The sequence below is a fragment of the Semicossyphus pulcher genome, unplaced genomic scaffold (assembly GCF_022749685.1).
Source record: "Semicossyphus pulcher isolate SPU_LCO1_2020_fin unplaced genomic scaffold, fSemPul1.0.p SCAF_4, whole genome shotgun sequence".
Lineage (NCBI taxonomy): Eukaryota > Metazoa > Chordata > Actinopteri > Labriformes > Labridae > Semicossyphus > Semicossyphus pulcher.
The window spans coordinates 24,478,219-24,506,200 of NW_027211715.1; the positions used below are offsets into that span (position 1 = coordinate 24,478,219).

At 41.4% G+C, this 27,982-nt stretch overlaps 1 protein-coding gene across 2 annotated transcripts; it reads right to left on the bottom strand.

The window, feature by feature from the left end:
- Positions 1 to 27: 27 nt before the first annotated feature.
- kank3 (KN motif and ankyrin repeat domains 3) lies at positions 28 to 27,847 on the bottom strand. Of its 2 annotated transcripts, none has more exons than XM_069680577.1 (12): positions 27,816 to 27,847; positions 11,204 to 11,278; positions 10,042 to 10,126; positions 8,103 to 9,899; positions 7,656 to 7,758; positions 7,186 to 7,419; positions 6,880 to 6,970; positions 6,238 to 6,457; positions 5,923 to 6,065; positions 3,110 to 3,310; positions 1,482 to 1,583; positions 28 to 753 (listed from the first exon to the last, which is right to left on the bottom strand). In XM_069680577.1, the coding sequence occupies exons 3-12, from the start codon at positions 10,076 to 10,078 to the stop codon at positions 691 to 693; spliced, it is 2,991 nt and encodes a 996-aa protein (XP_069536678.1). In that variant the 5' UTR covers positions 10,079 to 10,126; positions 11,204 to 11,278; positions 27,816 to 27,847; the 3' UTR covers positions 28 to 690. The 2 variants fall into 2 exon arrangements, with proteins under 2 accessions (XP_069536678.1, XP_069536677.1); XM_069680576.1 differs by having other exon boundaries at positions 10,042 to 10,130.
- Between the last annotated feature and the right edge of the window lie 135 nt (positions 27,848 to 27,982).

The following is a 27,982-nucleotide window of genomic DNA, read 5'->3' on the forward strand; positions in this document are numbered from 1 at the left end:
TGCAGAAATCATTTCTTTCTATAAACCTTTCTGTAAATATGTTTATTTCAGACATGAATATATATTTATACGTAAATATTTATATGAACATACAATGCACAGGCAGTTAGTGCAGATTATGACAGTGAAAAGGTTCACAGATCAGTTAACCAAGGCACAACAAAGGGAAAGACTAGCGGGCAACACACGACAGTGACATGTCATTTGATGTGCAAAGTACACACCGGACGTGTCATGCAGACAGAAGTAGTCAAGCAGTTGACTTGATGTGTCAATCCAGCATCTACATTGGGATTAATTGTAAAGCACTGATGTATCTTGACACACATTATTGTGTCAATGTCTGGGGTCACATGGTAAATAATGGGTGCAGATTTTTTTACATACTGCCACAAAGTGTGTGTGTGTTGCCCTTAACAGTAAAATATTAGAGGAGTGCAAATAATAAATGTAAGGTCTCTCATCCACTGACCTAATTTAGACATGCTAGGAGCTCATATTAGTCAAGTATATAATATAACATAACCATTATGGAAAAATAATATTCTCATATCAACAATACTTATAAATGCAGGACATATGGCAGTATATAAATACATTTATATCTAAGTAAATTCCAGTGGAGCTTTTCACAGCCCAGATCCAGTTATGTTTGCTGCTCTGTCCTCCTCCATGGGCGCCTTAATCCTGTCAGTCTGACGGCCAGGGCTTGTGGGGGCTGGTAGGGCTCCTGTGCTGGGCTTTTGGACTCCCCTTAAAGAAAAAGGGTAGATTTGTAAAAATGTTTTTTTTCATCATTTTGCAAGGGATTCTATTTTTCTATTTGAATAGTTTGAAAGGTTTAGAGCTATTAATTGTTTGTCAAAGGTTACTTAATATTTGACTGCATTTAAAATGTACCTTAATTGTATTCTCATAATAATTTCAGCTTAAATACATAAAAGTGTTTTAGTAATGTAGTAATTAAATTCACTCTGTTTCATGCCCAGAAAGCTTCCTCCATAGGAGCTGCTCGCCTATAGGGGGCAGCAGTGCACCTTCAGTCAGTGCTACCCACACCCAGCTACAGCCTGGAGCTGATCCTACCCTCTTTGAGTACAGGAGGAGACAGTGCTCACTGTACAGTTATGTTGCTAGTGTGACCAGCACAGACTTCAGCCTGTTGCATGCCATTTCCTAGCAGATTTAAAGGAGGTTACTTTCAAACCTTGACCCTAAAAGTTAACACTTAATTCCAAATGTTAATAGAAAAGTACCCATACACCTCTGTGTTAAACCAAAGGTGACTTTTCTAGAAGTTATAAACATTTTGGCTTTTATGTATATAACTTTGCTCATTTCACTCTTTTTCCAGTACATTTTCTTTTTAATGTTTCAGAGCAAAATGAAACAAATAGAATTCTATTTATTGCAAAATCACATCCATTAAATGTGACTACCCCATCTCCCCAGAGGAGAGCTTGGTGGGAGGGTGGACTCACCACAGCAGTCTGGGTCTTAGCATAGTTCATGTGGGCGTAGAGCAGCACAGCCGTGTCATTGTGAGACGCCTCGAGTGCAATGGACAGAGCGTTGCTGCCATCCTACAAACAGAGGGAGAAACAGATACAGCAGGATTAGGACAGAGAGACAGAGAAAGTAAAAGTGAGTTCACTGAGAGAAAGCGCTTTACTGCTTGAGGTGGACCATGTGATGAACATTACACATGGCTGTTCCTTTTCCAGTGCCTTTAAAACACTCTGTACAATAAGACCATGCATCTTTCTCTATGTGTTACATCACTCCTGATAGATGTTCGTGCTACTTCTCCCTTCCCATCAGTCAAGGCACTTCCTGCATCCTTGCTTAGCCTAGTAAACAATCAGAACATTCATCCGTCCTGTTCCTCAGCACTGCAAAACATCTACAGTAAATTTGATCCTCTGTTTAAAGTATAATCTTAATCTTCTTCTGTGTTCAGGTTACTCTGGTTAATAATATAGGTGTTTAAGGTAAACAAAAGGTTATTAAACAGTTTCCAAAATAGTGGAGAAAAGGAATTTAACTTAAATGTATTTCTCTACTTTACGATGTCCTGCTCACATAAATGTTTATTCATATTATATCTTTATGTTATATCAGCCTATATAGTGCAATCAGATTTTTAAGAATTCTCATAAAACTCTAACCTACCTAAAACTAAACCTTTACACCTGGTGAGAAGAATGCATACAACAAAAATAGGAGGCTCAGTAATGGCACATTTAACTGCACTGTGACTTAAAGTCATGGTTTGTCTGTTCTGTGTTTTCCGAGGACAGGGGGAGGTGGGGGTTTTCCTAAATGTGTCCGCCCCCCCACCCCCGAGTCTACCTCTCGGTCCAGCTGTGCTGCACTGAAACAAAATCCAGGAGCTGCATGCACTAGAAGGCAGACTCATTCTGGCACAGATGTTAAAGCTCATATATCTGCCTTTCTGGCCTCTCCTCAAGCATTCAGACCAATCCTCTGTGAAATCACTTTGAAACACACAACTAAAAGAAACTAATGCCCTAAGTATAATACATTTCATAGATATAGTCATTTGGCAGTCTTAATAATATGTACAGTATGGATCCTCCAGAGTCTCAATGTAATCGCTAATGAACTTTATTGTTTTGGGAGAAGACTTGTGCAAGGGTCATGTGATAAAGTATGCAGAGGACTAGTGCAATGTGTCTGCAGGGCACTGTGTGAGCGGCTGTGAACAGAGGAGTTGTGGCTTTTTAATTCATCCCGCGGGGGCTTGTGAGTAGCCGAGTGATTGTGTTTCCTGTAAACAGCAATGATTCCAGCAGAAGGCAGATGAAACTAATCTGATCACGGCTCTTTAGCTCTAAGCCTATCCTGCTAACAAACAAAAACATGGGAAAAGAGAAGGAGAAAAAGAGGTGACAAGTAGAGGAAACCGCTCAGACAAATTTCCCATGAGGAGCCGTTTCCTGAGCACAGATTAAGCTGAATCCCAGACATGAAATCGCTCAGATGTTTCCGGCATTCAGACATCCAACAGTTGGCTGCATCTGTAAGCTCAGGATAAGATTCCCTCTATGACTGAATCAGCTGAATGGCTAAATTGTAAATTCCTTACATTATCAACAATGGATATGTCGCAACCAGGCTGTTCCAGGAGCAGTTTGACAATCTCAGCACGGCCGTGTTCGCTGGCACACATCAGAGCCGTGGATCCCTCGTCGTCCTGCACGTTAACGTCAGCACCGCACTCCAGCAGCGCCCGGACCATCTCCTGCCGACCGTGGCTAACAGCTAGCATCAACGCTGTCTGGCCCGCCTGCAAAGGTTAAAAATAAGAAATGTAAGATTATGGAGTTTCTTCTTATGGAATAGTTTCTTATTCTAACCAATCCTATTGTTCAGTATCCCACACAATGCCAATGAGGAAATACTGGACTTACTAAATATTAACTACAAAAAGTAACACTTCTCTTGTTTGCACAGAGGTGATGTTGTTTTTCAGCAGCTAAATGAATTCCAGTACAGTGCAACAAGTTTGCACAGCACCTCTGGAAACGTATCTGAAATGTCTTTCTTAAAAGCATTTTATTTTAGATAAGCTATAAAAAATTGTGACCTTCCCACAACATGCCAACTTCACCTAAACAACCTCCATTTTTATGTGCAATTCACAGATATTGGACTCAAAAGCTGGGACAGTGACGTCGTGTTGCAGCCTGGCAAAGCCTGCTGAACTACAGAGACTTAAAAGGCATCAAACCCACAGAGCTACAGCTTCATGGGAGGCCAGACTGCAAACTATTTTTTATCAGGTTTATTGGCCAACTATGTGCACACAGATAAGGAATTTGACACCTTTTTTCCCTCCTTGCTCTCACTGTACTTTCATAGTTAAAGACCTAAAACAAGACAATAAAGCTGGGAAAAGATAAATAAAAACATGAACATTCAATGTTGTAGAGATAAGTATATAGAAAAGTATATAGTGCAATGGTTCAGATTCAAGGTTGCTTAATACACATAGAGCATGTGGATCTGATATACAGTCTGTACGAGTGAGCGCAGCATTAGGCCCCTTTTAAACATAAGCTTTGTCTGGAATGAGTTCTTCATTAGGCATTCACTACTTCCTCGTTAATAGTTTGCTCTTTAGTGGGCAGTTCATTAAGTTATAGACATTAATCAATCATCATAATTTAGGGTGTAGGAATATATTTACACAGCAAATTTTTTGCATCAGTAAAATGGATCTATTTGCATTGTGGGGATGTAATCAGCTGTGTAATTATCTAGGGGACTATAGTGTTAATGAATGATTGCTCTCAGAGTTCAAACCTAAAATAAAATGGGGCTGGCAGACTTGTAAGCAAACATGACACGTCCCAGTCCGAGGAAAGATGAGATCACTTTCTGCTGAGGAGACTCGCCTGCTGCAGCTACCACTGTTTGTGTTTTTGACCAGGAGCAGGAGAAGGCCAAGTTTGGACATCTTTCAACTTAATGGGCTGATTTTTTTCTTAATAGTCTGAAGGTGGATTTGCTGATCACAACCTGGTCTTATTGCATTTCTATCACAATATATTATGCATGCATAAACTTGCATTAACGTAGGTGTAAATGTGGCGTTAAATACAACATGTAGATTAAGAAAACAGTTCTGGTAGCAGATACGGTGAACAAGATGATGCATTGTTTCAAAAAGCAAACTTTAATCCATTAAAACGTTGTAATTAAATGTACTAGTTTCATAATACCAGATTTAATTCAAAGGAAAAGACAAACAATACTTGTGCAGATGTCATCATACAGGCCCACAGCTCAACGGTCTACAGCAGAAAATTGTGATTTGAATTCCTGTCTTTTAATGACTTGCATGCCTCGTGTTGTTACCCACTGCAACAATAACAAGCGCCAGTAATTGGATTTATAGGCAGTGATGCTATAAATTCGGATCCTATGACTTGGCAGTGTGAGAGCTCGTCAGGCGCCGTGTCCAAACACATACACTACACAACCTGATTAGATCAAACGGAGAGATAGAACCACTCGAATGTCAACAGATTCTCACAAAAGAACTTGTGTCACATGAGACCACACATTGCTCTAACTCGATCTAGCCTATAAATGATTATTCATCTGGCTCTAAGTGCACTCCTTCATCACTACACAGGAAATGTTCTAAACACTGTTCCAACAACCTGGGTACTAAAAAAGGTCGTTTCCACTTTTCTTGACCTTCCCTCAAACTAGCAGCAATCAAGTAGGCATTCTTTCAATACTAGTTTCTGTTTGGACTAATTTAAAAAAGCAGTTAAGTCTTATTGACCTTCTCTGAGATTCAAACAAAATAACATTCCCAAACTTTCCCACACAAACTATAAACCAGCAGAGGAAAAGCCGAGTTAAGATTAAGCAAAGGAATGCTCTGAAAACAGCCTATCAATGTAATGCTAGGTACAAATCAAATTAGAGACTCCTTAACCTCCCCTGCATTTTTCCTAATTTGGCTGTAATTTGTAGAATTGATCCTGTGTTTGCTTCACAGTAACAGTTTAATGTGTTAAATCAGATTGAAGTCATTGCAGAGTCAGCTGAGCCAGGATCCAGTCTTTAAAGTGCTGAAACGCTTCTGGCTGATAGAGACGTCCACACATTCACAGAAGCTCTTTGTGTTCTTGTTTTTTTTTTAAACACAAGTTGCTCATTCACATTTCAAAGGTGATAAAAAAAAACATGTTTACATATCCAGCATGTACCCACTATCTTATGACTTTTAAATTGTTTAGTTTTTTTCTGACAGGTTTGAACTGCATACCTGATAAAGACAGACATAAGACAGGAACGGCACAGAGGGAGCGAACAGCAGTGCCTCACGAGTGAACAACAAACATGGATGTTGTTGCCCTTGAGAAACCGATCATGACTTGCCTGGCTGGCCTTGGCGTTGACGTTGCCCTGACCAAACAGCTTCTTCACCACAGCCATGTCGACCTCCTCCTTCACAGTAGACAGAGCAGCCAGCATGATGGCCGTGTAGCCTGCCTTGTTCTGCTTATCCACGCTGCACACACCTGGAGGGAACACATTAAAATACAGTTTATTATACAGTTTATAAAGTGATTGAAGCCGTCATATTGGGACCTCTGATCCCCAAATGATGTCTGCAATTGGACCCTCCTCAAACAATTGTTCATATTAATAACTTCATTATTGTGGTAACACACTGAATTACTCTTCACTGACCTGTGTCGAGCAGCAGCCCCACCACACCAAAGTTGGAGTGGGAGACGCTGTAGTGTAGAGCCGTGTTGCCGTTGCCGTCGGTCATGTTGACTACGTGCTCCAGCAGCACCGAGGACACCTCTGAGAACGCCATCAGGTAGTCTGACACTCGTGAAGGCTGAGCCATTTTAGCACTGGAGATACGGAACCACTCGAGCTGGACAGTGTGGGTGCTGGAGAGCTGAAGGAGAAGGTAGGAAGTCGTGATTTATTTCAGATAGAAACACTCACACTAGCAAAACACAACTTGATTATTGCTTAACCCACATTTTCTCTAAATTGGTTCAAGTTGTAAAAAATGATGTATCCTGTGTATTTTGGCAAAATCAAAAAGTATTTGTCTGAAGTTTATAGCCTGAAATTCCCATGAATTTTAAAGTCATTTTCACCATCTGGTATAAATCCCTAAATGATCCTGCTCATCTCAGTCTAGACCGCTCTAGCTTGTATTTTTGTAATTAATGTTGCCAAAAATATCCCCAAACAGTAAATTACAGCCCCCCACTTTCATTAACTTGTAGTTATTGAAACAGATTCCTGGAGTGATGGAGATAAATGTGTAAATTAGTGATGAAAGGATTGAGGAAGCATGCAGGCACGCACCACTTCCTTACTCTTCAGTGTTTTGATGTCATCATTAAGGTGGTTTTTCATAATGAGGCAGGCTTCACGCATTTTTGAGCTCAACTCAAACCTGCAACAAAAAGTTTGAAGTTTAAACACAGTCACTTCTCCTGCTTTGTTTTAAAATGTTGGTATATTTGCACGAAAGACTCTCTGTCATGCAACAATATTTGGTAGCATTTGCATTAAAGCACTTCTTAGGAACCTATAATAAACGTGGGCTCCCAAGTTTTGAACCTGCATGTATCTCTATAGGAACATATATAACACAAAATAGTAACATACTTCTCTTTCACAGAATCGGATGAATAGTTTGCAGCTCTCAGGGTTTCCTCGTCAGTGTCGCTCTCGTCCATGTTGACGTTTCTCTCCTCATCTGACGTTTCTTCCTCCAGAGCTGCCTCATCCTCCTCTGTGCTGTCCAAACACTCGCCCTCTCCGCTTTCTCCAGAAGAACTCCCATCTTCTTCCTCCTCCTCTTGTTCCTCCTCTTCTTCTTCACTTGATGTAGATTCATAACTGGAATTAACATAAATTCACAACATGAATATTTTCTGGAATTTAGAGCAACTTGTGCAGCTCACATTTAGGGCGTTTGGGTCGCTCTTGTTTCCATACCAACAGGAGAAAAGGGTTTTGTTTGTTAATGTCAACCTGTGACCTGATCAAAGGGTTATTTCCAACCTCTAGACTATCTGACGCCCTTATTTATTTTTACAGTGGTAAAAAATAAAATAAGGATTCATGTTACCCACCCTCCATTTAGAATGCCAACAAACTGCAGGCTCTTCTTGCCAGCAGTGCGAGTCTCGCCTGAGCTACTCCCATCCTTCCTCTTCATGATTGATTTGAGCATACCTGTCACCGTAACGGGAAAAACAAAGAAGGATCAAACAAAGAACACCAGAGAGACACTCGCCTCACTCGTGACACATGAGGTGAGATGTCATTAGTCTCTATCACTGGAGGATCGTGCCGACTTTTTAAAGCTACTGTGAACTTTGATTTTGTGTAGATTTCTGTGGACAACGTGGTAGGTCTTATCTTTTTGCTGATTATGTCCTGTACATGCGGAATTGGTATTATGTAATCCGTCTTTTAAATGTCAAATGTATCACTCACTGTGAATCTCTGTGTAAAGTAAGGCACTGTTCATGCAAATGTTTCACCCTACAATTTGACAAATACATCTTATTTCTCACCCGTCTTGGAGCTGATGGCTGCAGTCTTCTCTTCCTGCTCTTCTATCTTCTCAGCCATACTGACCACCTCTTCCTCTGGTGAGACCTTGTATTCGGCAATGGTCAACTGTCTCTTCTTTGGCACTGTAACTTTCTGCTCCTCCACCTTTTCCACGGGTAAGTTCTCACATTGGCACCCAGTGCTGACCACTGCAACAGGAGCTGGTTTTGCCGCTTCCTCTATAGCGTCAGTTTGGGTGCTTTGTTCGATTTGATCTGCTGTTAAGCTCTCACCCACACATGCATCGCTCACCTCAGGACGGCACAACACTGCAGCATCCTGTAACACAGAAGTCAATGTCTCTACCTGGGCATTTTTCGTGTCTGGTTTTGCAAGAACCCCCTTTTCAAATGTGACTTTGGAGATTTTCTCCTCCATCTTGGCCTTAAGGACCCCCAGGTCTTTGTCTGCCACACTCAACCGGTCCTCTAAAGCCACAATGGACTCCTGCTGAAATTTAATTGTGTCTTGTAAGGTGTCGATCTCCCGCTGTGCCTCGCTGGTAAGCCCAAGTAGGGACTCCATGACCCAAACCTCAGCCTCTTCAGTCTCCACTTTGGCCTGTGTTCCCTCCTCATGAACCAGAGGGGCCTCTGTTCCTGTGCTTTTCTCACAAACATTTACCCTCGTGCCCTCAGAGGCATCTTTCACACCCTGGCTGTAGTAGAAAACAACAGAGTTCATTGGAATATCGTCCCCAACAGCCACTGATTTCTTCTCAACAACAGACACTTTTTCTGGAGCTTTAACTAAAAGCTTTGATGAAGGATCTGAAGTTTTCTCTTCCTTCCCCTCAAATTTCTCAGTCAGCCTTTTCATTTCACCAGATTTTCCGGGGCTTTTATTTCCAGGTGAAGTTGGAGCAGTCAATCGATTGTGGATACCGGGATCAGTTTGAAGGCTCTCTCTGGTTTGGGTCGAGGACTCTGCAGACGGTTGCTTCTGCTGGGCAACCTCCAGGGATGTTGTCTTCTCCTGCAGAGCTAACAGGAGCATGTCTTTCTCTGCACGGAGCTTTGCCACCTCTCTCTCCAGCGCAGGAACACCCTTTACCCTCTCTTCCATCTCTTTCAGCTGTTTCAAAGCTGTAGCCATCTGCTCTCTAACTGTCTGCAGCTGGCTGGGTGGGATTGGAGTTGCTGCGGTGCCAGTTGCTGGAGTGCTGCGCCCTGACGTCGCAGGACTGGGTTTGGTCCAGCTACTCTGCAGAAGCTGGGTGGATGGAGATGGTAGGAGCTGTTTAGGAGGATCTGCAAGCTGAATACGCCCTCCATTCTGGTGCTGGTGGGTTTGTTCCTGTTGAAGCCTCCGGCTGGTTTCCAGGAGGGTCCGCTCAACTCTGGGGTTGCGCTGCGGTGGAGGGGGTGGTACTTTGGCTCCAGCAGACAGAGGAGGAATACTGAGGAGGGTCACAGGGGAAAGACAGAGCCCTTCACAGGGTGCTGACCCAAGGCGGTTGCGTGGTGGTGGTGGAGGAGGAGCCCTGCCATCTTCACTAGCAGGAGATGCCAGAGACTCTGTGGATGTCCACCCACTGGTTCGTCCCCCAACACCTGGACTCCTTTGGGAGAGTTTGACCCCTCTTCCAGAGCGACGAGAGCTGACTGGTGCTCGACGAACATTGTGCCCACTCTCTATCTCTTCTACATATTTGAGGAAGTCCAGATCCAGCTGGAAACCATATGGAGTCTGGACGGAGTAGGAGCCGGGCTGGTCAGCCTCCTCCTGACTGGAGTAAATGAATGGAGAGCCCAGATCTGAAGAGAAAAGGATATGCAACGTAAAAATATGGACACATTCTTAAAGTGGCCTAAGGAGTTTCTATTTAAGCTAACAAAATTTATCGCAAAAGGATTTAGAATATGGCATATGCAACGGTATATTCATGCAGTTTCTTACCGGGCAGCTTTGGGTTAACTTGCACCGACTGAGTCATTTTTCAGGACTTGGACCTTTCAGCACATGCACAGCTTCAAATCAACACCTGGCTAAAGAAAACAGACAGTGACATGATGCATTTGTCATGAATGTACAAGAACAAGAGGAAGGAGAACGATGTCATTTTTTGCACAGTAGTTTGTTTAGGACACTGGCGCAAGTCCGTCATTTTTTACCTTTTGACTGTGCTCATATTATTTTCCTTTAGCATTAAAATCACATGCTCCAAATGTTGGCATCCCATGAACATGTTTTTTGTTTTTGTTTTGTAGACAAGCCTAGTGGCTCCTTGCTCTCACTTTAGTGGAGGACGTGGTTGCTTCTTTATAGGAGCTGTAAACTTACTACAAAGTGCAGAAAGGCCTAAAGAAGTTTATATGTTTTCTTGTGGCTCATTAGCACATGAGACAGGCTGTGACTGCGCTCTCTTCTTTCAGAGATAAGGAGGTTTTGTTAAATGGATCCCTTGTTTGCTTTTCCTCTTCAGAGGTGTTGAAGGACGTTGAGCTTGACATCATCCATACCTCAGAGAGAGTGTCGACTTCACTAGTGGTTGCATGAGTCCGTACAAAATCCATACCTTTGTGTGTATGTGTGTTTATATAGAAATTTCTGGCACACGGTGTAGGAAGCAGTCAGGGGAAACACCTCAGACCAAAGTCAACAACAAAGAGCTGAAAAACCACAGACAGCTGCTCCATTAACAACAGCATCACACCATCTAACTCTACTGAAAAACCACAGGAGTCCTCCACCATGCGACCGCGAGAACCTGAACCTGTCATACAAACTAATTCACTGGGGTAAATGATTTCCTTCTGGGCAGACACATCAGACCAAGATATTCTAACTTTAGCAATTAAAAAAAAAAAATCAATATTGAAAAAATATTAACATTAAAAGTCAATAGTTTAGTTCAAAGTACAAAGAAAACGTATTCTTTAAACATCTTCCTGTGTTTCAGGTAAAGTGCTTCCAGTTAGCGAGAGTTGTTAACAGCAGGTGGAAAACTGCATGAACTGGATAACTGTACCCATTACAGCGAAAACAACTGTAACATAACTACGACTGATTTTAATTTTAAAACATAGAATTCCATAAATGTGCTGGAAGAGAAGTTTACCTGTCTCCGCTGCTCAGTGCGCGATTCATGCAGCTGCAGTTCAGGCTGGTTCCCTCCTCCCTGCTCCACACAGCCCTGAGACACAAAGAGAGACATGGACCATCAGATCAGTCTTTGCAGTCAAACACACATCACAGGGAACATAATGTCCAGTGCGAAGCAGATGCAGGTGCTTCCATACAGGGGACAAGGGCTCACTTAAGGGGTTAAAATAGGATATGGATCAGGCACAGCCCATCATCATCAAACACCACAGGAGTGAATATTTTGTGTGAGAATTGGGTTTTATTCCTCCTGTAGAGTTTCACACTCTCTGCCAAGGAGCATTCAAGCTTGTGGAAGCCCGACACCTTGCCAAGATTGACTGTGTGTATACTGTGTATATTTCTCTTATGTGTAGACAGCATACAAAGGGAGTCTGAACTACTGCCTTTGATTGTGCTACTTGGTGTGTCACATAAAGCTACAATCTTTCCAGCTGTTGTAAAAAGAAATTGGAATCTGCAGGATCGGAGAAGAATTCTTATCACGAAAAGACAAGTTTGATTCTGAGGTAGCACTTTGACGAGGTGTGCATCTGAATCCACCTGCACAGCCACAAACTTCATGATCACAGGTGTGTGGTTTTACTAGGAAAATGATAGTGGTTGCTGTCTGTGTGGGTTGTATAAAACCAGTTTGGACGTACAAGTAATCTCAGTGCAAATTTCTTTTACTCCACGAAGACAAAATACATATTGCCTTTGAAATATGAAACATATACAGTCTCAGAAGCAGTAATGTGAATGCCTCAGGTACATGCAGGCTTTCAATTTGTTTTAAACATACACTCTTGTAGCCAGCGCACACACACACACACACACACACGTACAGATGTGTTTTCCAGAAGCCTCCGGCACATTCCTCACACATGCTGTTGCAACACGCCGGTCGTCCTTCTAGCTGACTGACTACTGATAACCTACACACACACACACACAGACACACACATCATCTGTCAGCTCAGCCTGCAGCAGGCCGACAGTTTATTATCAAAGTAAAAACCACAACATTCAGACTGACAGACAACTAATTATCACAGATTATATTACAGGTTATTATGCACAGTGGATTAATTAAAATAACCATTGGAAAGATGAAAGACAGACTCTTCTCTAACTGATAATGACGGCTCTGCTCAGTATCTTCTTATCAGCCTGCTCTGTTTCTCCTCACTGTCTCTGTCACTTTCTGCTCTCAGGTCAGGTCACAGTGAAAATGATGCTCCAGCGTCTAATCAAACAAATGATACAAACTGTGACCTCACCTCGTTGGTTTACTTTGACCCCGACCAGAGAGAGGTGTTTCACTGTACTAATAGTTTAGGATAAAATACAAGCTTACCAGAGCTTATAAGGAGGTCATATAACTTAAAGGTAGGTAGATACTTTTCCACTAGGTAGAAAACTGTCTTTAGTCATCTCCTTGTCTGTTTTTTTTTGCTACCTTTGATCAGATGTGTTTTATATCGGTAGGTTGGATAACAATATAAAAAGGATTATTTGTAAAAGCCCAGGTCCACTCAGTGGCAAAGTTGTTCCTTTTTCCTTACTAAAAGATGGACGATAACATCCAAATGTGTTTGTATAAAGTGGTTCAGTTCCAATGAGGTGAGATATGGTTTGTATCAATGACAACAGAGTATGTGTTTTTAAACATAAGACATGTGCTCCAAGGGGCACTTTTGATTTGACATCATTATTGGCGCAAAGAAAAACACATGGCGTCATGTTTTTTTTTCCATGAACAATTCTGACTGTATGCAGGCGCTTACTCATTGCACCGCGTCATTCAGATTTTGATAGCGACGCCAAATTCAACATTACAAAGAAGGTGAAGTTTATATGATGGCGAGAGTTTAACTCAGGCGTGCTGCAGATCCTCAGAACTATAACAAGTATGAAATCAGATCAGATGTGCTGGGGTGTGTGAAGAATCACACTCAATCTTACTTTCATGCATCAAGAGTTCAGGTGGAAACTTGTAACTTGTCATAAAGATGAACAAACTACACAAAGAGCCTTCACCGTAGAGCTCTTCCTCCTCTACCAAACCAACATTAATGAGAACTCAATATTAACCGGCATTAAAGTCCAGTTTAAGTTTTAGGTCTTTTTGTACGACAGCAGCTTAAAAACCCTTAACATGCTGCCATAATCACAGGCATTATCTTGCAAACATAGAAAATGATAAAAAAGCTGGGTGTATGTTAATATAAAGGCACAGTAGCTATGGTAACAGGACAGAACCTTGACACATTTGTTGTGTCCCTCGTAGCATTTTAAAGTAGACGACAAGTGACGTGTTCATGACGTCCCAACAGAGAGACAAGTCCGAGATTATTTTTGCCTCCTCTTGCAGACAAATTCCAGGATGTGTTGGTGTCATTACTTGTAGAAGCACAGAGCGCTCTTTAACTTAAATGCAGAAGCAAAAGAGAAATGGTGTTGTTGTGAGGTAAAACTGTGAACTAGAGGAGAGTTTAATGGCATCTTTTTCAACCCCTTTCTGCACTCAAAAGAGACAACTCTAACAGATTACTGATTACCACGTCGTCCAGTTACCAAAATTGGCGAGGGTCAACAGTTTGCTACTAATAACTCTCATCCTTATTTTGTCCTTTCATTCATCAGCGGCCCAAATTTATTCTCCATCTTGTTTCTTTTCTCTTCTCCCTCCACTTTTCATCTCTACCCTCCTTTCCTCACATGACTCTCATTTCTCTTCACACCCTCTTTTCTCCCTCTCTCCCTCTCTCCCTCTCTCTCTCTCTCTCTCTCACACACACACACACACACACACACACACACACACACACACACACACACTTCCCCCAGCTCCTCAAGTGTTTCTGTTTTTCTCCCTGAATTGATGACAGACAGCAAATTACAGAGAAGCTGCATTCCTTCCCTCTACACCCCGAGCCCTGACCAGCTGAGAGCCACGCTGTCGAGTCTCTCTCAAAACACACTAACACACACACACACACACACACACACACCACTAAGTGCCAATGCTCAAAATCTCACTCACAAAAGCCACAAACATACAAATATGCCCATAACTGCAGATACACACACAGCAACAGAACCACCTAACTGTGAAACCTGCACTTACGCGAACATATGAGCGCAATTATATATCCTGTCTAAAAATCATATGTAAAAGACCACACACACACACATAGACACACACACACTGTCTTTTTCTGACGGCAGGATCATGAGACTATGTTTACCGCTACAATTGAGCGAGCACATTGTGGGCATATCACCTTAATTTAGTCTTAAGAGGTTCCTTTGTGCAAACATAAACATCATTGTTCTCCAGACTGGCTAACCATCAGCCTCAGACGTCTGTATTTCTATGGCTACAAATTACGTGACATTCTTGAATCAGTTTAGATGCAACTCTGCAATCATAACTCAGCAGGTCACACCCAAACACTAGTTTCATTTCTTCACATTACCAGCACTTTGCAGCGAGAGCAGCCTTATAAGAATCCTCTGCCAGCAGCATTGGCAACACAAAGTGTAAAAATAAAGGCAGAGCTTTGTGAAGGTACAATAAATACTCCTCAGTGTTACACAAAAGCCCATGTTATAGTTTATTCACTGTGATCCAAAGCTCTACATCCATTGTTTTTGGAAAAAATATAAATCTGTTGTTATTTTGTGCTTCCAAAATGTCTGAGAAGTTTCCTGGAAAGAACGACGGAAAATAAAAATGAAACAGTCAGAGTCCAAAATTAACTTTTAGGGTCTATTCGGCTGCTAAACCGGCCGTTAACTGCATTAAATATGTTGCCATTGTCATTGCAAACTAATCTTTAATGACTAAGCAAGTCAAATTTAAAATATGAATCTGTTAAGTGGAATGTTTTTTTATAACGGGAAATGATTGAACCATTTGCCTTTGTTTCGTCTTTGAAGTAAGTTTCTCCCACCTGTGGCTTTGTTTAAAACATGTTTGAGTTACGACAGCTCGGTTCCATTTTCTTAACCTCTTTTAGAGACGTTGTGTTTCAGATCTCCACAGTGAACTCTGTGAGCCCAGTTTTATTATGTTATTAAAGAAGTTATGGCCAAAGGCGTAATAAAGTGGAATTAAGGGACTCAACTATTTACTTTGGTGAATAAAAGTGCTCTAGTAATGTGCGGATCAGGCTTTAAGCAGTCAGAGCCACAAACCAGATGAGCAGCTCACGTTGCATTTAAACACTTCATCCTGTCTTTCACATCCAACATTTAGTAAACTGTTGGGAGAAACAGTCATTTTCCTCTTTAATAAAATACATAAAAGTATTTGTGCTAAAAAGTGCTTCCTCTAAGAAAAACCCAGATGTATTAGTTATTGATACAGTTTTTCCCCTCTGCTTCAGTAGGAACATGTGACGAGCGGAGAAGTATCGTGTCTCCCCAGCTTGTTAATGAAAACGAGGAACATTAGGCTTTCCTGCTTTCAGCCGCTTCATGGAAGAGGAAACGTTGTGCTGTTTGGAGGCTCGGGGCCATGTTTTGAAACAGTGACCTCATCCCCACCGCCACCCCTTTTCCCAGGAAGAAAACCAGAGAGAGAAAAAAAGAGACCATCTGACAGGAGAAGAGGGGAGGGAGTGAAAGCCAACATCCTCTCACTGACAGCAACTTTTACTCTTCAGCTGCTTTACATGAGAAAAACTCATTCAGAAATCTGCACATAGAATACCACAGATGCCAACACGCACTCCGGGGTTACTATAGTTGTGAGAACATTCCATGCGTACATTTCCAGCTCTCCCAAACACGTCCTGAAACTAACCACGTTTACATTTCAAAATTAAACTCCAAAAATACAATTCCAAAAGCTTTGAAAGCTGGAATTACATACAGCTAGAGGACATCAGTGAGCGAATCAATATTCCACAATTATCCCGATTCATAAGTTGGTTCCGGATCTGCTTCAAAATGTAATGGGCTCGTCCTTAATTTAAGCCACCAAACTTGAAGAAAATCTGGGTCATCTGATGTTCTGTAATCCACAATCAAACTTTTTTTTAAAGATTTGAATGAAGAAAAAATGCTCGAGGTTTCAGGATTTACTGCATTTCCAATCATAGTTTGCAATCATAGTCAATTTCATATTCAGACCATTATTCAGTCAAAAAACAACCTGAAGACGAAGCGTCTGGTTCAGGGAAATTCTGAGGAGAATTGACAAGTCATGTCTTACAGCCTTCATCAGCAGAACAGTTACTAAATGTATCTTGATCTGATTTTCTCAACTTCTATTTTCAAGTTCATGAGCAAACGTTGAACCGCTACAAGTAATGAAAAGAAACATCTACCATTCTGTGACAACTTGGCAAAATGATCCTCAACTGTATCGATGTGATTCAATCAAAAGCTCCAGAACAGCTCCGTCATGGATCCTTTGAGGCCTGTTTCCAAGGTCAGGAACACATTTTGAACCTCAAATGACTCGTTGATAATTGAGTCAGGAAACAGTATCTCAGAGCAAATGTCCGTTTTAAAAACTCTCCTTCCAGTTAATCTAAAACTAAATGCTAATCTTGAACTTGATTTCTTGTAGGACTAAGGAGAAGATTTCTGAACTACAAGCACACACACAGGAGGGCCTCTCTGCTGCTGGGATAAATCTGCAGTTTCCTGAAGGGAAGCCCACTACTCCCCCAATAAATCCCCCTCATCAGTAGACACACATACACTCACAACCTCTCCATGCCCCTGTTGGAGACCTCCCATTGTCTTCCAGTAGGAACTGGGGGGAGGAGAGGGGTCCTGCCAGGAAACCCAACAGGCCGTCCTGAAAGCTGCTTCCTGAAGGCAGCAGGAAAACACGGCAGAGAAGACAAGCAGAGACTGAGAGCTGAACAAACAGAGCCCGTGTGACACGAACACACACACACACACACTGAGGCATCCTGGGGCCAAGAACAGCAGCGAGGCCAACATCACATGATGCATCACAGGTTGGTTAGATAACGTGTTATCAGTTCTGGACGGGGTGTTCAAGTGTTGGTGTGTGCTGAAGCTCTCACACACAGCAACACTCTGTCACCTCCATGTGCAGGATCCACCCACCAGACGCCACTTCCTGTCTCACACGTCTTTCAAACAAATCACACGCAGACGTCACATCGCTCACATCTTGTGTGTCCTGCCGTAATCCAGAAAAACTCACTTCTTTTATCACAATCGGGTCGACTTCAAACTTCACAAGCGTCCTGCCTCCCCTCCCTCTTCCTTCCAGATTCTCAGCAAACACAATCAGGCACATTCAGCTCCACAATGAGGCTTTATGCGTCCACGGTGGCGACGCTGTTTCCCAAAAGTTTTGTGAGGCCTCCTTGTTTTCTCCACACGAGCCCCCCTGTGTTCCCGACCTTTTCCTGACTGTTTCAGGGTTCAAAATGTCACAAAGTCAATTTAATAAAGGCACTGGGGAAGCCTGACACTCGGTGAGTTTTAAGACGAAGAAACAAGGGCCTGGCAGCAGCAAAGAGGGTCTGAAGATGCTGAGGAACAGATGCAAGGAGCTCTCCTTACCCTTAAAGTCTGCTAACTTAATTATGATATATTTTCAGTTTTCCATCTACGTTTTTCCTCCAAATGTGTTGTTTTTTTGTAGCCTGAAATCAAACTAGACTAAAAACATTTCAGTTACAGTCCCAGTCTGACATTGTGCACTTATTAACCAGTTTCCTCTTGGAAGAGGAGCTTTTTTTTCCCGAGCAAAACATCTTGCCAACATCTTTTTTTCAGTCGACTAGTTTTGATTCGCTCAAAACAACAATCAAACAACTGTGCTCATTAAAGAGTTTTTGATCCAAGCTGCTGACACAGCTGTCATGAGAACAACAGAGGAATAAATCAGACATGTGGGTGGTGATTCGGAGGTCTGGAACCAGGCTTTCATCTCTTCTGTTGCCCAAAAGTTGGAATGTTACACTTAAAAGACGTCAACTTGGCGATAAGTGTTTGTTTCTGTGTCCATCGGGAACGCTTTATTGTGGTTTTTCATCCAGTAAAGATTCAAATCTGGACAACCACAGACCCAAAGACCTGACTGGGCATGTTTGAATTCCTGGAATAGCGATAATATATGTGTCTTTTGTGGTAAACAATGTGTTAGCATCCGTTTGCAGCTACAGTTTTTTGATTCCAGCAGCATCCAGTCAGCTGAGTCTGAGGCGGCCCAGGTCTGACGCCTGCTGCCCCTCCCTGAAACAAAGCACCACTCACAAATCGAGTTTCCCCCCCCAATTAGCCCGTTTCCAGCTCTGATGTCACGTTGCATTTCAGACCAAGCGCACCTTGTTTTCCCACCAACTCTCCAGGCCTGTTTCCCCAACGTGACAAACTGAACCTTTGTAGAGGCTCCTTTTTAACGCCTCAAACATAACCCGCCTGTTTATCTCTTCAAGCTGTACACGTTTTTCTCTCTCTCCTTTTTCTCTGATCACTTGTGCTTGTTTGTGTTTTGTAGCCAAACAAAGAGCCCAAATAAACCAGCTTCATGCGTCTTTAAACGCCTCTCCTGGTTGACCTACATATCTGGTCCACAGATTTCTGGGACTGTGACCCATTTGTCTCTCTCGCACAGTAGCGACCGTCGTCTCCAGATGTTTGATTCTTCTAACTACAGTACACGACCAGATGTGAGCCGCTGCTGCATTCTGCACAGAAACAACTGAAATATGTGTCTACTATCATGTTATTTCCTTCACTGGTGGAAATTATACCAGTTGTGATGGAGGGGTCAGGGTAATGACAAGGCGCTGGGTGTACGTGGGTCTTTGAAACACTTTGAAATGTGTCTCAAAGCTCCCGAGAACACACCGTGTATCTGCTCCTGAGGAAAATACATGTTTGTGGGCTCTAATTCAGTTTTCCATCATCACTGATTCAGTTAGCTCCTCAGATTTAGGATCTCGTAGCGGCACGGAGAGGCAGTCTGATGTCTGCCAGGCATAAAGAAACTCAATTGAACATATCGATGCTCTGAATCAGAGACTACAGGACCATCTGATCAGTAATTCACAGGAGACTTCTTTCATAAACTTCTTCCGTTGTCCTTTTAGTTTATTATAAACTAAACTATAGAAACAAAGCAGACAACAGGAAGCTAATCAATGGTTGACTTTGTTTCTGATGCACACAACACACATGAACACAAAATGTGGTCTGAAGGTTGGGACGAACATTTTGTACCATTTTTAACGAATGTTTCTTTGTGTGTTCACAAGATGAAAGTGATTCTGCATCACAGCAGCCATCTGGCAAAAGTCTGGTTCTGCTCAAGGATTCGGCCCGTTAAAAGGCTCCTCGCCACTTTTACCAAGGAATAGCTAGTTGGTGGATTAATGTTGGATGTCTGTAAATGATGTTACAAAGAATTTAATCTAAAAAACTAAAAAAACTGAAATTGTTTACAAGATACAATGAAAAGGCCCAAACTCTTCTTTGTCTTGATTCTGCAAACTGATCATTGATCTTTTTTTAGTATTTTGGTGCCATTTTCCAATAAAACATTAATAAAAAGAATTCATAAGGTTTTTATAAATAGTTAATAAATAATATACTTGTGCTTCATCGAGTTAAAGACACAAAGAAACATTTTAAAGCTTCCTCTGAGTCTAAGACACTCTGTCTTTTTAGCCCTCCAGTTGATCAGGTAGACTCTGGAAGCTCTTACGATATTAAAAGAAAAACCAAACATGAACATAGAAACAGAGACAGGGATGTAAAAAGGATTAAAGAAGGATGTAAAGGAAGGTTTTGATCTTGTGTGTGAACAGAACATGGCTGCGTTTGTCAGAGCCGGGTTCAGCCTCTTCATGACCTCATAGGGCAGAAAGCTTTTCCACAAACACCTGAGTGCTAAACACAACGTTTGTTCCATTACGAGCCCCTGAACAGAGCTGATCTCTGTGCTGCTATGGGTTTGGGAGTTCAAGGCCTCGCTCTGACTTTGCCCTCAGAGTCGTTTGTCAGGCATCAGATTCAAAAGCAGAAAGATTGAGGACAAAATCTGAAGACAAAGTTTGAGTTCAACCACAAACCCAAAGTTCTCTCTCCTCTGTGTCGCACAAAACTTTTATTGTTTGATCCAAAAAATATGAAACTAGGTTCATATGGTTTGTGGCATCACAGAGACTTTCAGTGTTTCCAAAAACAGTCGCGGTTTGGTTCCTCCAGAGAGAAGCGGTCATTTCAGGCAGAGCGAGATCTGACCTTTTTGGTGCTCTGGCCACAAGAGTCCGGTTTGTCTGGAAACCAGTCGGCCATTTTGGGAGCCAAAAAGCCGTTTAAGATCGGTTATTGCAAACTCTGAATCATGGTGAGTGTAAACAAATTCACCAGATCCTGCCAAAAGGCTCCAGTGTTTGGTTACTTTGGAGTTTTCCCACCGTCGTGTCAGGGCACAGTTTGATTAGAGCCTCTCTCCAGCTCTGCCAGCAGTCGAGTCGACGTGGGTATTTTTAGCCCTGAGCTGTTCATTCAGGGTTTCTCAGGCTGCAGAGACAGACAGGGAGGAGAGTCTGATTGGACCACAGTGGTGGAACTGACTGACAAGTCTCATTTCATTCTATAGTCGAGGAGGCTTAACCGGATGTTTACAGGCAAATGGGACATTATATGACAGAACGTAAATAAAGAACCAACAGATGATCATATTATGCACAGCATTACTTTAAAGGATACTGTAAATCTGTTTATATATTTGTTGACTGTTTCACTGACTTCTTCCTCTATTATGACAAATCTGTGAACTGTAGTTTGTTTTTAGTCTCACACGACCTGCTGCTTGAATAACTCTTTAGAGCTCTTAATATGTGTTAATCCACAGCTGAAAATAGTCCCTTAAAGATGAACTGTTTCCTCTTGTTTTTATAACTTTGTTGTTTCCCTCTTCTTTAAAATACAAAGTTATATATAATGAACTATTTTGTAGATATTTTCCATTCGAGCCAGCGCTGCGCAGGGCTGAGAGCCACAGATCGGGTAGGGAAGTATTGACAGTAGAGATAGACCGATATGTTTTTTTCAGGGCCGATACCGATTATTAGTAGTCAAGGAGGCCGATAACCGATATTTGGATCCGATATTCATTTGCAGTAAAAGTGAAAATATTGGCGTCAAAATTTTGAATAATACAAACTCCAACACTTAACTTTGTTTAAATGCCTTTAAGCATATGTTTATTAAACAAACAAACAAAAAGCGCAGGGAGTTCCCAGGGTCAGCAGCATCTCTTATAAAGTTAACTGAAAATTTAATTAAATAAATAAATAACTTCCTGAAGTTTTATAAAGTAATTAAAACAAAGTTAAATGAAATTTGCAAAGAAATGAACTTTTTCTCCTTTCCGCCGTGTGTGTGAGCACTCTGCACTCTTATCGGCCGTCGGATAACAAAAAAAAGGCCTATGCCGATATGCGTCAAAATGCCGAATATCGGTCGATCCCTAATTGACAGACACACTAACGCACTGGTGGTTGGACCATAACTGAAAAATAATTTCCAGTGTAATCCTTAAAAAAAACCTTTTAATCCTTTGTTCAACTGTTCATAATGTTGCACCGCCTCACTTTAAAGAGCATCAGAGCTTGAGATAAGAAGTCTCGAGCCTGAGGCAGAGCTGACTGGAGATACAGAGGCGACCTTTGACCTTTGGCTAATTTCCTCTTCCATTAAAGCAATCACAAGGGTGGTCTGCAGATATTTAATCGGTTTTCCTCTTATCAGTGCTTACCCTTATTATCTCATCATCTAAGATTTAATGAACATGCTCTTAAATACTAATTAATAACGGGCTGTTATCATGTTTTGATCAAATACTGATCCTGATAATCGAGATCCTGTGTGACGTCTCGTTTTAATAGGAGACTGTCCAAGTCTGTTAGCTGGACAGAATTGTATTATTTATCAAACAGGGAGATCAAAGTTTATTAAATGTATAAAAAATGCCAAGAGAAAGGACCTCATGATGAAATAAGCAGACATGAGGAACCAAACAATTTTTAATCTCATAAATCATTTTGAGCTGTTTGGAAACAGTTTAATTTTAACTCAATCTGCAAACACGAGGTCAAGAACAACCAAACAACTGTTGTCTGAGCTGCAGACGGCACATAACAACAGACACTTTTGGATAGTCTGCGAGTTGAGTCTTTCAACTTCAAGAACAGAAAGAAACCATTGACTGAAATCTTAAAACAATGTCTTAGTGTGAAGTATTTGGGTAATTCCTGTTTTGTACATTCTGCTGTTTAAAGTGTACTTCCTGTTCAGCTGCCCAGCTTGAACAGACTCTGGAGCCATTGTACACAAATCAATCAGGAAACCAAACAAAGAGACATTTTATTCGACCTAAATTCAATCTAAAACTTCAAACCACATGCATTAATCTCGCAGCTGCCTCCGTGAAACACACTGAAATTCTCCTGAAGCCTCCAATGAGAGAATCTGCGTGAAGCTGAAAGCGGTAATTTCCATTTTCAAAGCCTGGATGTCTGTTCGTTACGATGAAAGCCTCCTGCTATCAGGTTCCACAAAGCCCGCACACTTCAAACTAATTGCTGCCTCAGAAAAAACAACAACCTTTAACCTATAAAAGGTAAACAAACCACAGTGACTTCCATATAGCAGAGCATGAACATGTTGAAACCTTTAAGAACTCTCCTGGATGCCTCAAAATTACAAACAAATGGCTCCAACATCAGAAAGTGTTGGAGCTCTTTCAGACACATTTACGCAGCCCTCTCATTTATTTCAAAGAAACTAGTCCGGCAATCAGTAGAGAAGAATTAGAAGCACTGCACTGAAAAATACCTGAGAAACTACCTGAGTTACTTTTCACAGCTGTAGGCGACATTTAAGTGCCGTCAACAGGATTACTTGTAACAAGAACACAGAATTTCTACTGTTTAACTCAAGATTTAAGTCACAAAAGATAAAAGAGAACCAGAAAAATCTGCAAGCTCATGTTTTATTTACCCCTAGAGATGCGTCTGGTCCCCCCTACGCTCGGCCAAAATTCCATCCGACCTGATTCAGACTCAGCAGCACAACCGTTCCTCTAATACGGGGTGCGTTTAAGGGCTGTTTAAGGCATTTTCGTTATCAACCAAGATGGCCGCTGCTGACTCGCAACAAAATCGGCTATCGCATCAGTATTAAACAAATTGGACAGTGGTGTTTACAAATTGCACAAATGGGAATTATTGGCTTCTTAATCATGTCTGATTTAGTGTCGTGTTTGGTCAGTGCCGGCTGACAGCGCCCCTTGGAAATCAAAATGAACTAAAAGGTTCAAGACTGATTCAGCATGTGTAAATTGTTACGCTGATGCCAGGGTAATAAAGTTGTTGCACCTGGGATAATTTTCCAGAGTTGTATGAGTCAGAGTATTAAAATGTACAGTGTGTTGGGGACTGATGAACCTTTAAAAGCATCAATCTGTTACATCAACTGGACTTCCTGATTGTGATGCGTTAACTGAAACAACCCTAACAAATGTCTGTGAGGGATGTTTTAAGTCTGAACGCCTGCTTTAACAGGAAAGTGCTCGAAAACGCCCAGAGATTAAAGTGTCCTCATTAAGAGGTATTATTCAAAGAAAAAGGGAGGATGCCACATGAGCCAGGTGAAATCCCAAACCAAACACAGGTCATAAATGAACTAAAAATGTGAAAGAGGGAGGCGGTGAGGTGCTTCAGAGTGGAGGCGTGCGCACACAGCAGCAATTAAATCTCATTAAAGGTGTTCTTTTGAATCGCAAACCCACCATCACCTGTTTCAGATCAATCTCATTCTCAATGCGTCAAAGAGCAATGTCTTGTCACAGCCTTCAGCGTCTCATTCAGACCCAAAAGGAACCCTTCCACATCTGCATGGGAAGCAACAGACTGTCAGCAGACTCTTAGGAAAGAGTAGATAGATTAAGAAATTCTGGGGTTGGTGTCCCCTGTGAATTACTGTCGGTGCCTCCCCTACAACGGTTCACCAAACCGTAACCACATTTTTATGCCTAAATGTAACCAATCATGTCAAAGTGGAAGAAAACAAAATCTACCTTGTGCGTGCCAAAGTGTTACGGCCCAGCGTCAGTATCTGAAGACCTGGTGTGACAGTGTGTTGTCCGTGAACGTGCCCATTTTGTGTCTCACTGTAGTTTCCTGTCAGTCTAACACTCGTGTAGCCAACTTTGTCCCTGCTCTCTGCATAATGTCACTGAGTTACTGACAGACTTGAAGCGCTATAAAAAGTATAGACGACTCGTAATAGAGCTAAAAATACGATGGCATGTATTTTATCAAGCTGCAGCCTTCGTGTGAGAGGACTGACACAAACTGAGTTGAGCTTAATTGAACAAACCGTCCCGTCTGTGCTGTAAGCGAGACGAGAACACGCGAAATTAAAAACAAAGTGTTTATGAAAGACATATAACACGGCAGGTATGAGAGATTAACACTGACCCCGTCACACCTCTCACTAAACTTACAGAGAAGCTATTTTGAGGCGACAGCAGTAAGTCAAAACTGAGGCTCCTGTTGCAGGAAGAGTTTCCCCTGAGAGCGCCTCAGAAACTTGTCAGGAGATTAACACTCATTTAAATTATGACCCTGCACGCTGTATATTTCTTTTTTTTCTCTTTGCCTTAATAAGGAAATAAGGAAAAATAAAGAAATAACGCTTTCTTAAAATGACAAACTACGGTGAAGAGAACAGTAGTTATATAAAGGTGCATATTTAAAATCCAATAAGTTTAATTTCTGTTTCATTTTACAAGAAGAGGCTGAAGTGGAAGTTCAACAAAAAGGTCACCACATGTTGACATTCTTTTTAAACATGTATTGTGTCTCTTTTAGCTTCAACTGATCTGTTTATTCCTCTCTCTCACCATAATTATTGCGTTTTCTTTTTAGTTACAACCAAGTCATTTAACCTCTCCTTTATCTGCATTTCATTGTTTCAGTCAATACCCGATCAGATTGTAGACACAGTCAGGCCTGTTTATAGTGGCAGCCTGGTTCAACACCAGTATCACTGCTAGTGCTGCCTACATTTTATTCTCACTCATAAACAAGATTTTTGTATTTAAATTTAATCAAATGATATTGGATGTTTCTTCAAAAAAACCTCCCAGGAACAATGTCATTGTAATCCTTTTAGATCACATCCCCGGTAATATTGTGCATCTATTTGACAATATAGGCCAAAAAAAAATACAGAAAATCCATTTCTTCGTATTCTTATATCAAAATCCGATCATTTTTTCTTCCGGTAAAACTAAATTTCACGCGTGCTTACGTAAGTTAGCAGCAAACAATTTCAACAAATCAATCTGCAACATTTAGCCGCAGAGCACCAAGAACGATCGGTCAGTTAGCTAGCTACTGCGCTATGGAGAACGTCTGTCTACGCCCACTTCTCAATGATCAAATCAAATCCCTCTAATGATATGTCCCGCCTGCACGTCCTGTTTCACTCGGAAATACGTCACGATACGGAAGCTAGATACTCTCGAAATGCCGTTTCAGCTCCACTTTAACATTCAAGACCAATATTTCAAAAATGTGTTTAATGATATCTGTGCATGGCAGTCGTGTCGGGGTCACATAAAGTTGGTGGTTATGGGAAATAAACTATGGTTAAACATGCATTATTTATTATATATCAGCAGTTACAAAGCGACATTATCATTCACCTGGGGAGTAGACGTCCAATAGACACCGTCTCTGTGTTTGGTCTCTACCAGCTACTGAGGGAAATATTCAGGTCTTAGCTGCAAACAGCCACAGAGTTAGTCGTTAACTGCTGTTTGGTGCTGAGGAGGAAGTGTGCACTAATTTTTTCAGCTGCCTTCTTTGACTGAAAACAACTCAGTCAAAGAGAATGAGAGAGAACAAAACTTGTATTTGTTAGCCACACGGCTAAAAATCAGCTGAAACTCACTAAAACGCTCACTAAAGCAAAGCTGCAGATTCAGGTGATAATTTCATGTAGGTTCTTCAGTACCCCTTTTACATCATCTTTTCAAACACTGTACTTAAACCGCTCTGAGATTAGGCAAATGAACACTTGTTTAAGGTCACTTCCTGCATTAACACGCATGTAAGTTGAAAGCAGCTAATTTGTCCAATAAGAACAGAGAACGTGATATTCTGAATCCGCAGCTTCAGTTTCAGCAACACAACCAACAAGCCAACACTACATCCTTTAACCCTGTGAGAGCTCATCAATCTGTCATGTGTAATGTATTCTCAGAGTTTTTACTTAAGGTTGTGATTTCCTGCATTTCCCAAATCCTATTCCCACGGGAAAGTGGAGTGAGCATATTTACTCTGACATTTCTGCTTCTCTTTCTGTGGGGTTTTCTTTTTGTTTCAAGCTTCACGGCAGCTTCTAGAAACATCTGGATGTGACCCTCGCTGCAGGTTGTAGTCCATCACACAAAACATGACCAGCAGCAGCAGCGTGGACATATCTCACATCTGCTGAGGTCGGCCTTGCTGCGACTGACTCGACATCTGAACATCCAACACCACAGAGTTAAAACTCTGACATGATGTACAACTTAATAACAGACAGGAGACAAGCCGGGGTGGGGAGGGGGGGTTCAACACTTCTGATAATAGTGGAGGACGAGGGGGGATTTCCATCTGGTGCAGCAGCCTCACACATTATTTCTTCTTTTTCTACTCTACATCCACTAGCAGGGCAACTTTATCTATAAAGCATTGTCCGAAAGAGTAATGGTGAAAAAGAAACTGGAAGAGGGGAAGAAAAAAACTTAATTTAAGTGTAGCTACAATCAGTTCAATAAAAAATGTAAATAAATCAAAATCAAAAGGTAACAAAAAGGCTTTTAACGTACTTTGAAAACTACAAAACTAGGTCTAAATCTTCTTGAAAGATCAATACCGAAACCGAATCAGTACAGAAACATTTCTAATCAGACAGTGACACTCCAACACAACGGTTTACAGTCAAGTTGAGTTTTAAGTTAGAAAAAAGCTAATTCATTCACTCAGTCAAAGTTATTATTTAACCTTTAAATAAGATTGATATCTATATATTTCAATTTAATCTTGTTTTTTTTTAAAAACAGCTTGTTTCAACAAAACAAACAAAAGTGACTAAGTCTCACAGTAAATTTAAAGTTGTATAAAAAGGAAATAGACAAAGTGGAAATCCCATTTAACCTTTAAAATACAAACTTTGAGTCTCCATTGAGATAACTGTATGGACGTTTTTTATCACTAAAAGACCAATACGATTATGAACCTGTTACTTTAGGACATTTAAAGTTCTGCGGTTATTTAACGACCCGACGATGAATCTAAAAAGTCTATGAAAAGCTCTAAGAGTGCTTTATGCTGAGACAACAACATTATTTGTGATCAATAATACACCATAACACTTTAATGCAGCTCCAAACTAAAACACACGCAGCGTCATGCAATTTGTCGTTTGTTCAGAGTCGATCAGTCAGGCAGTATTCAACTAATCGATACGTCAATCAGTATCATCTTTGTTAATCGATCCCTCGGGCAGTTTCTTACCTTCTGGCTCCTCTCCGTCCAGTCACACTGAAGCTTGTCATGACTTTCAGAGAAGGTAGGAAAAGTTTGGGAGGAGAAGAAAAAAAAAAACTCCTACCCCGCTGACAGGTGTCAAGTTACATAAAGTGTAACGGACGTATCCGGTTTTAGATTTCAAAATAAAACGC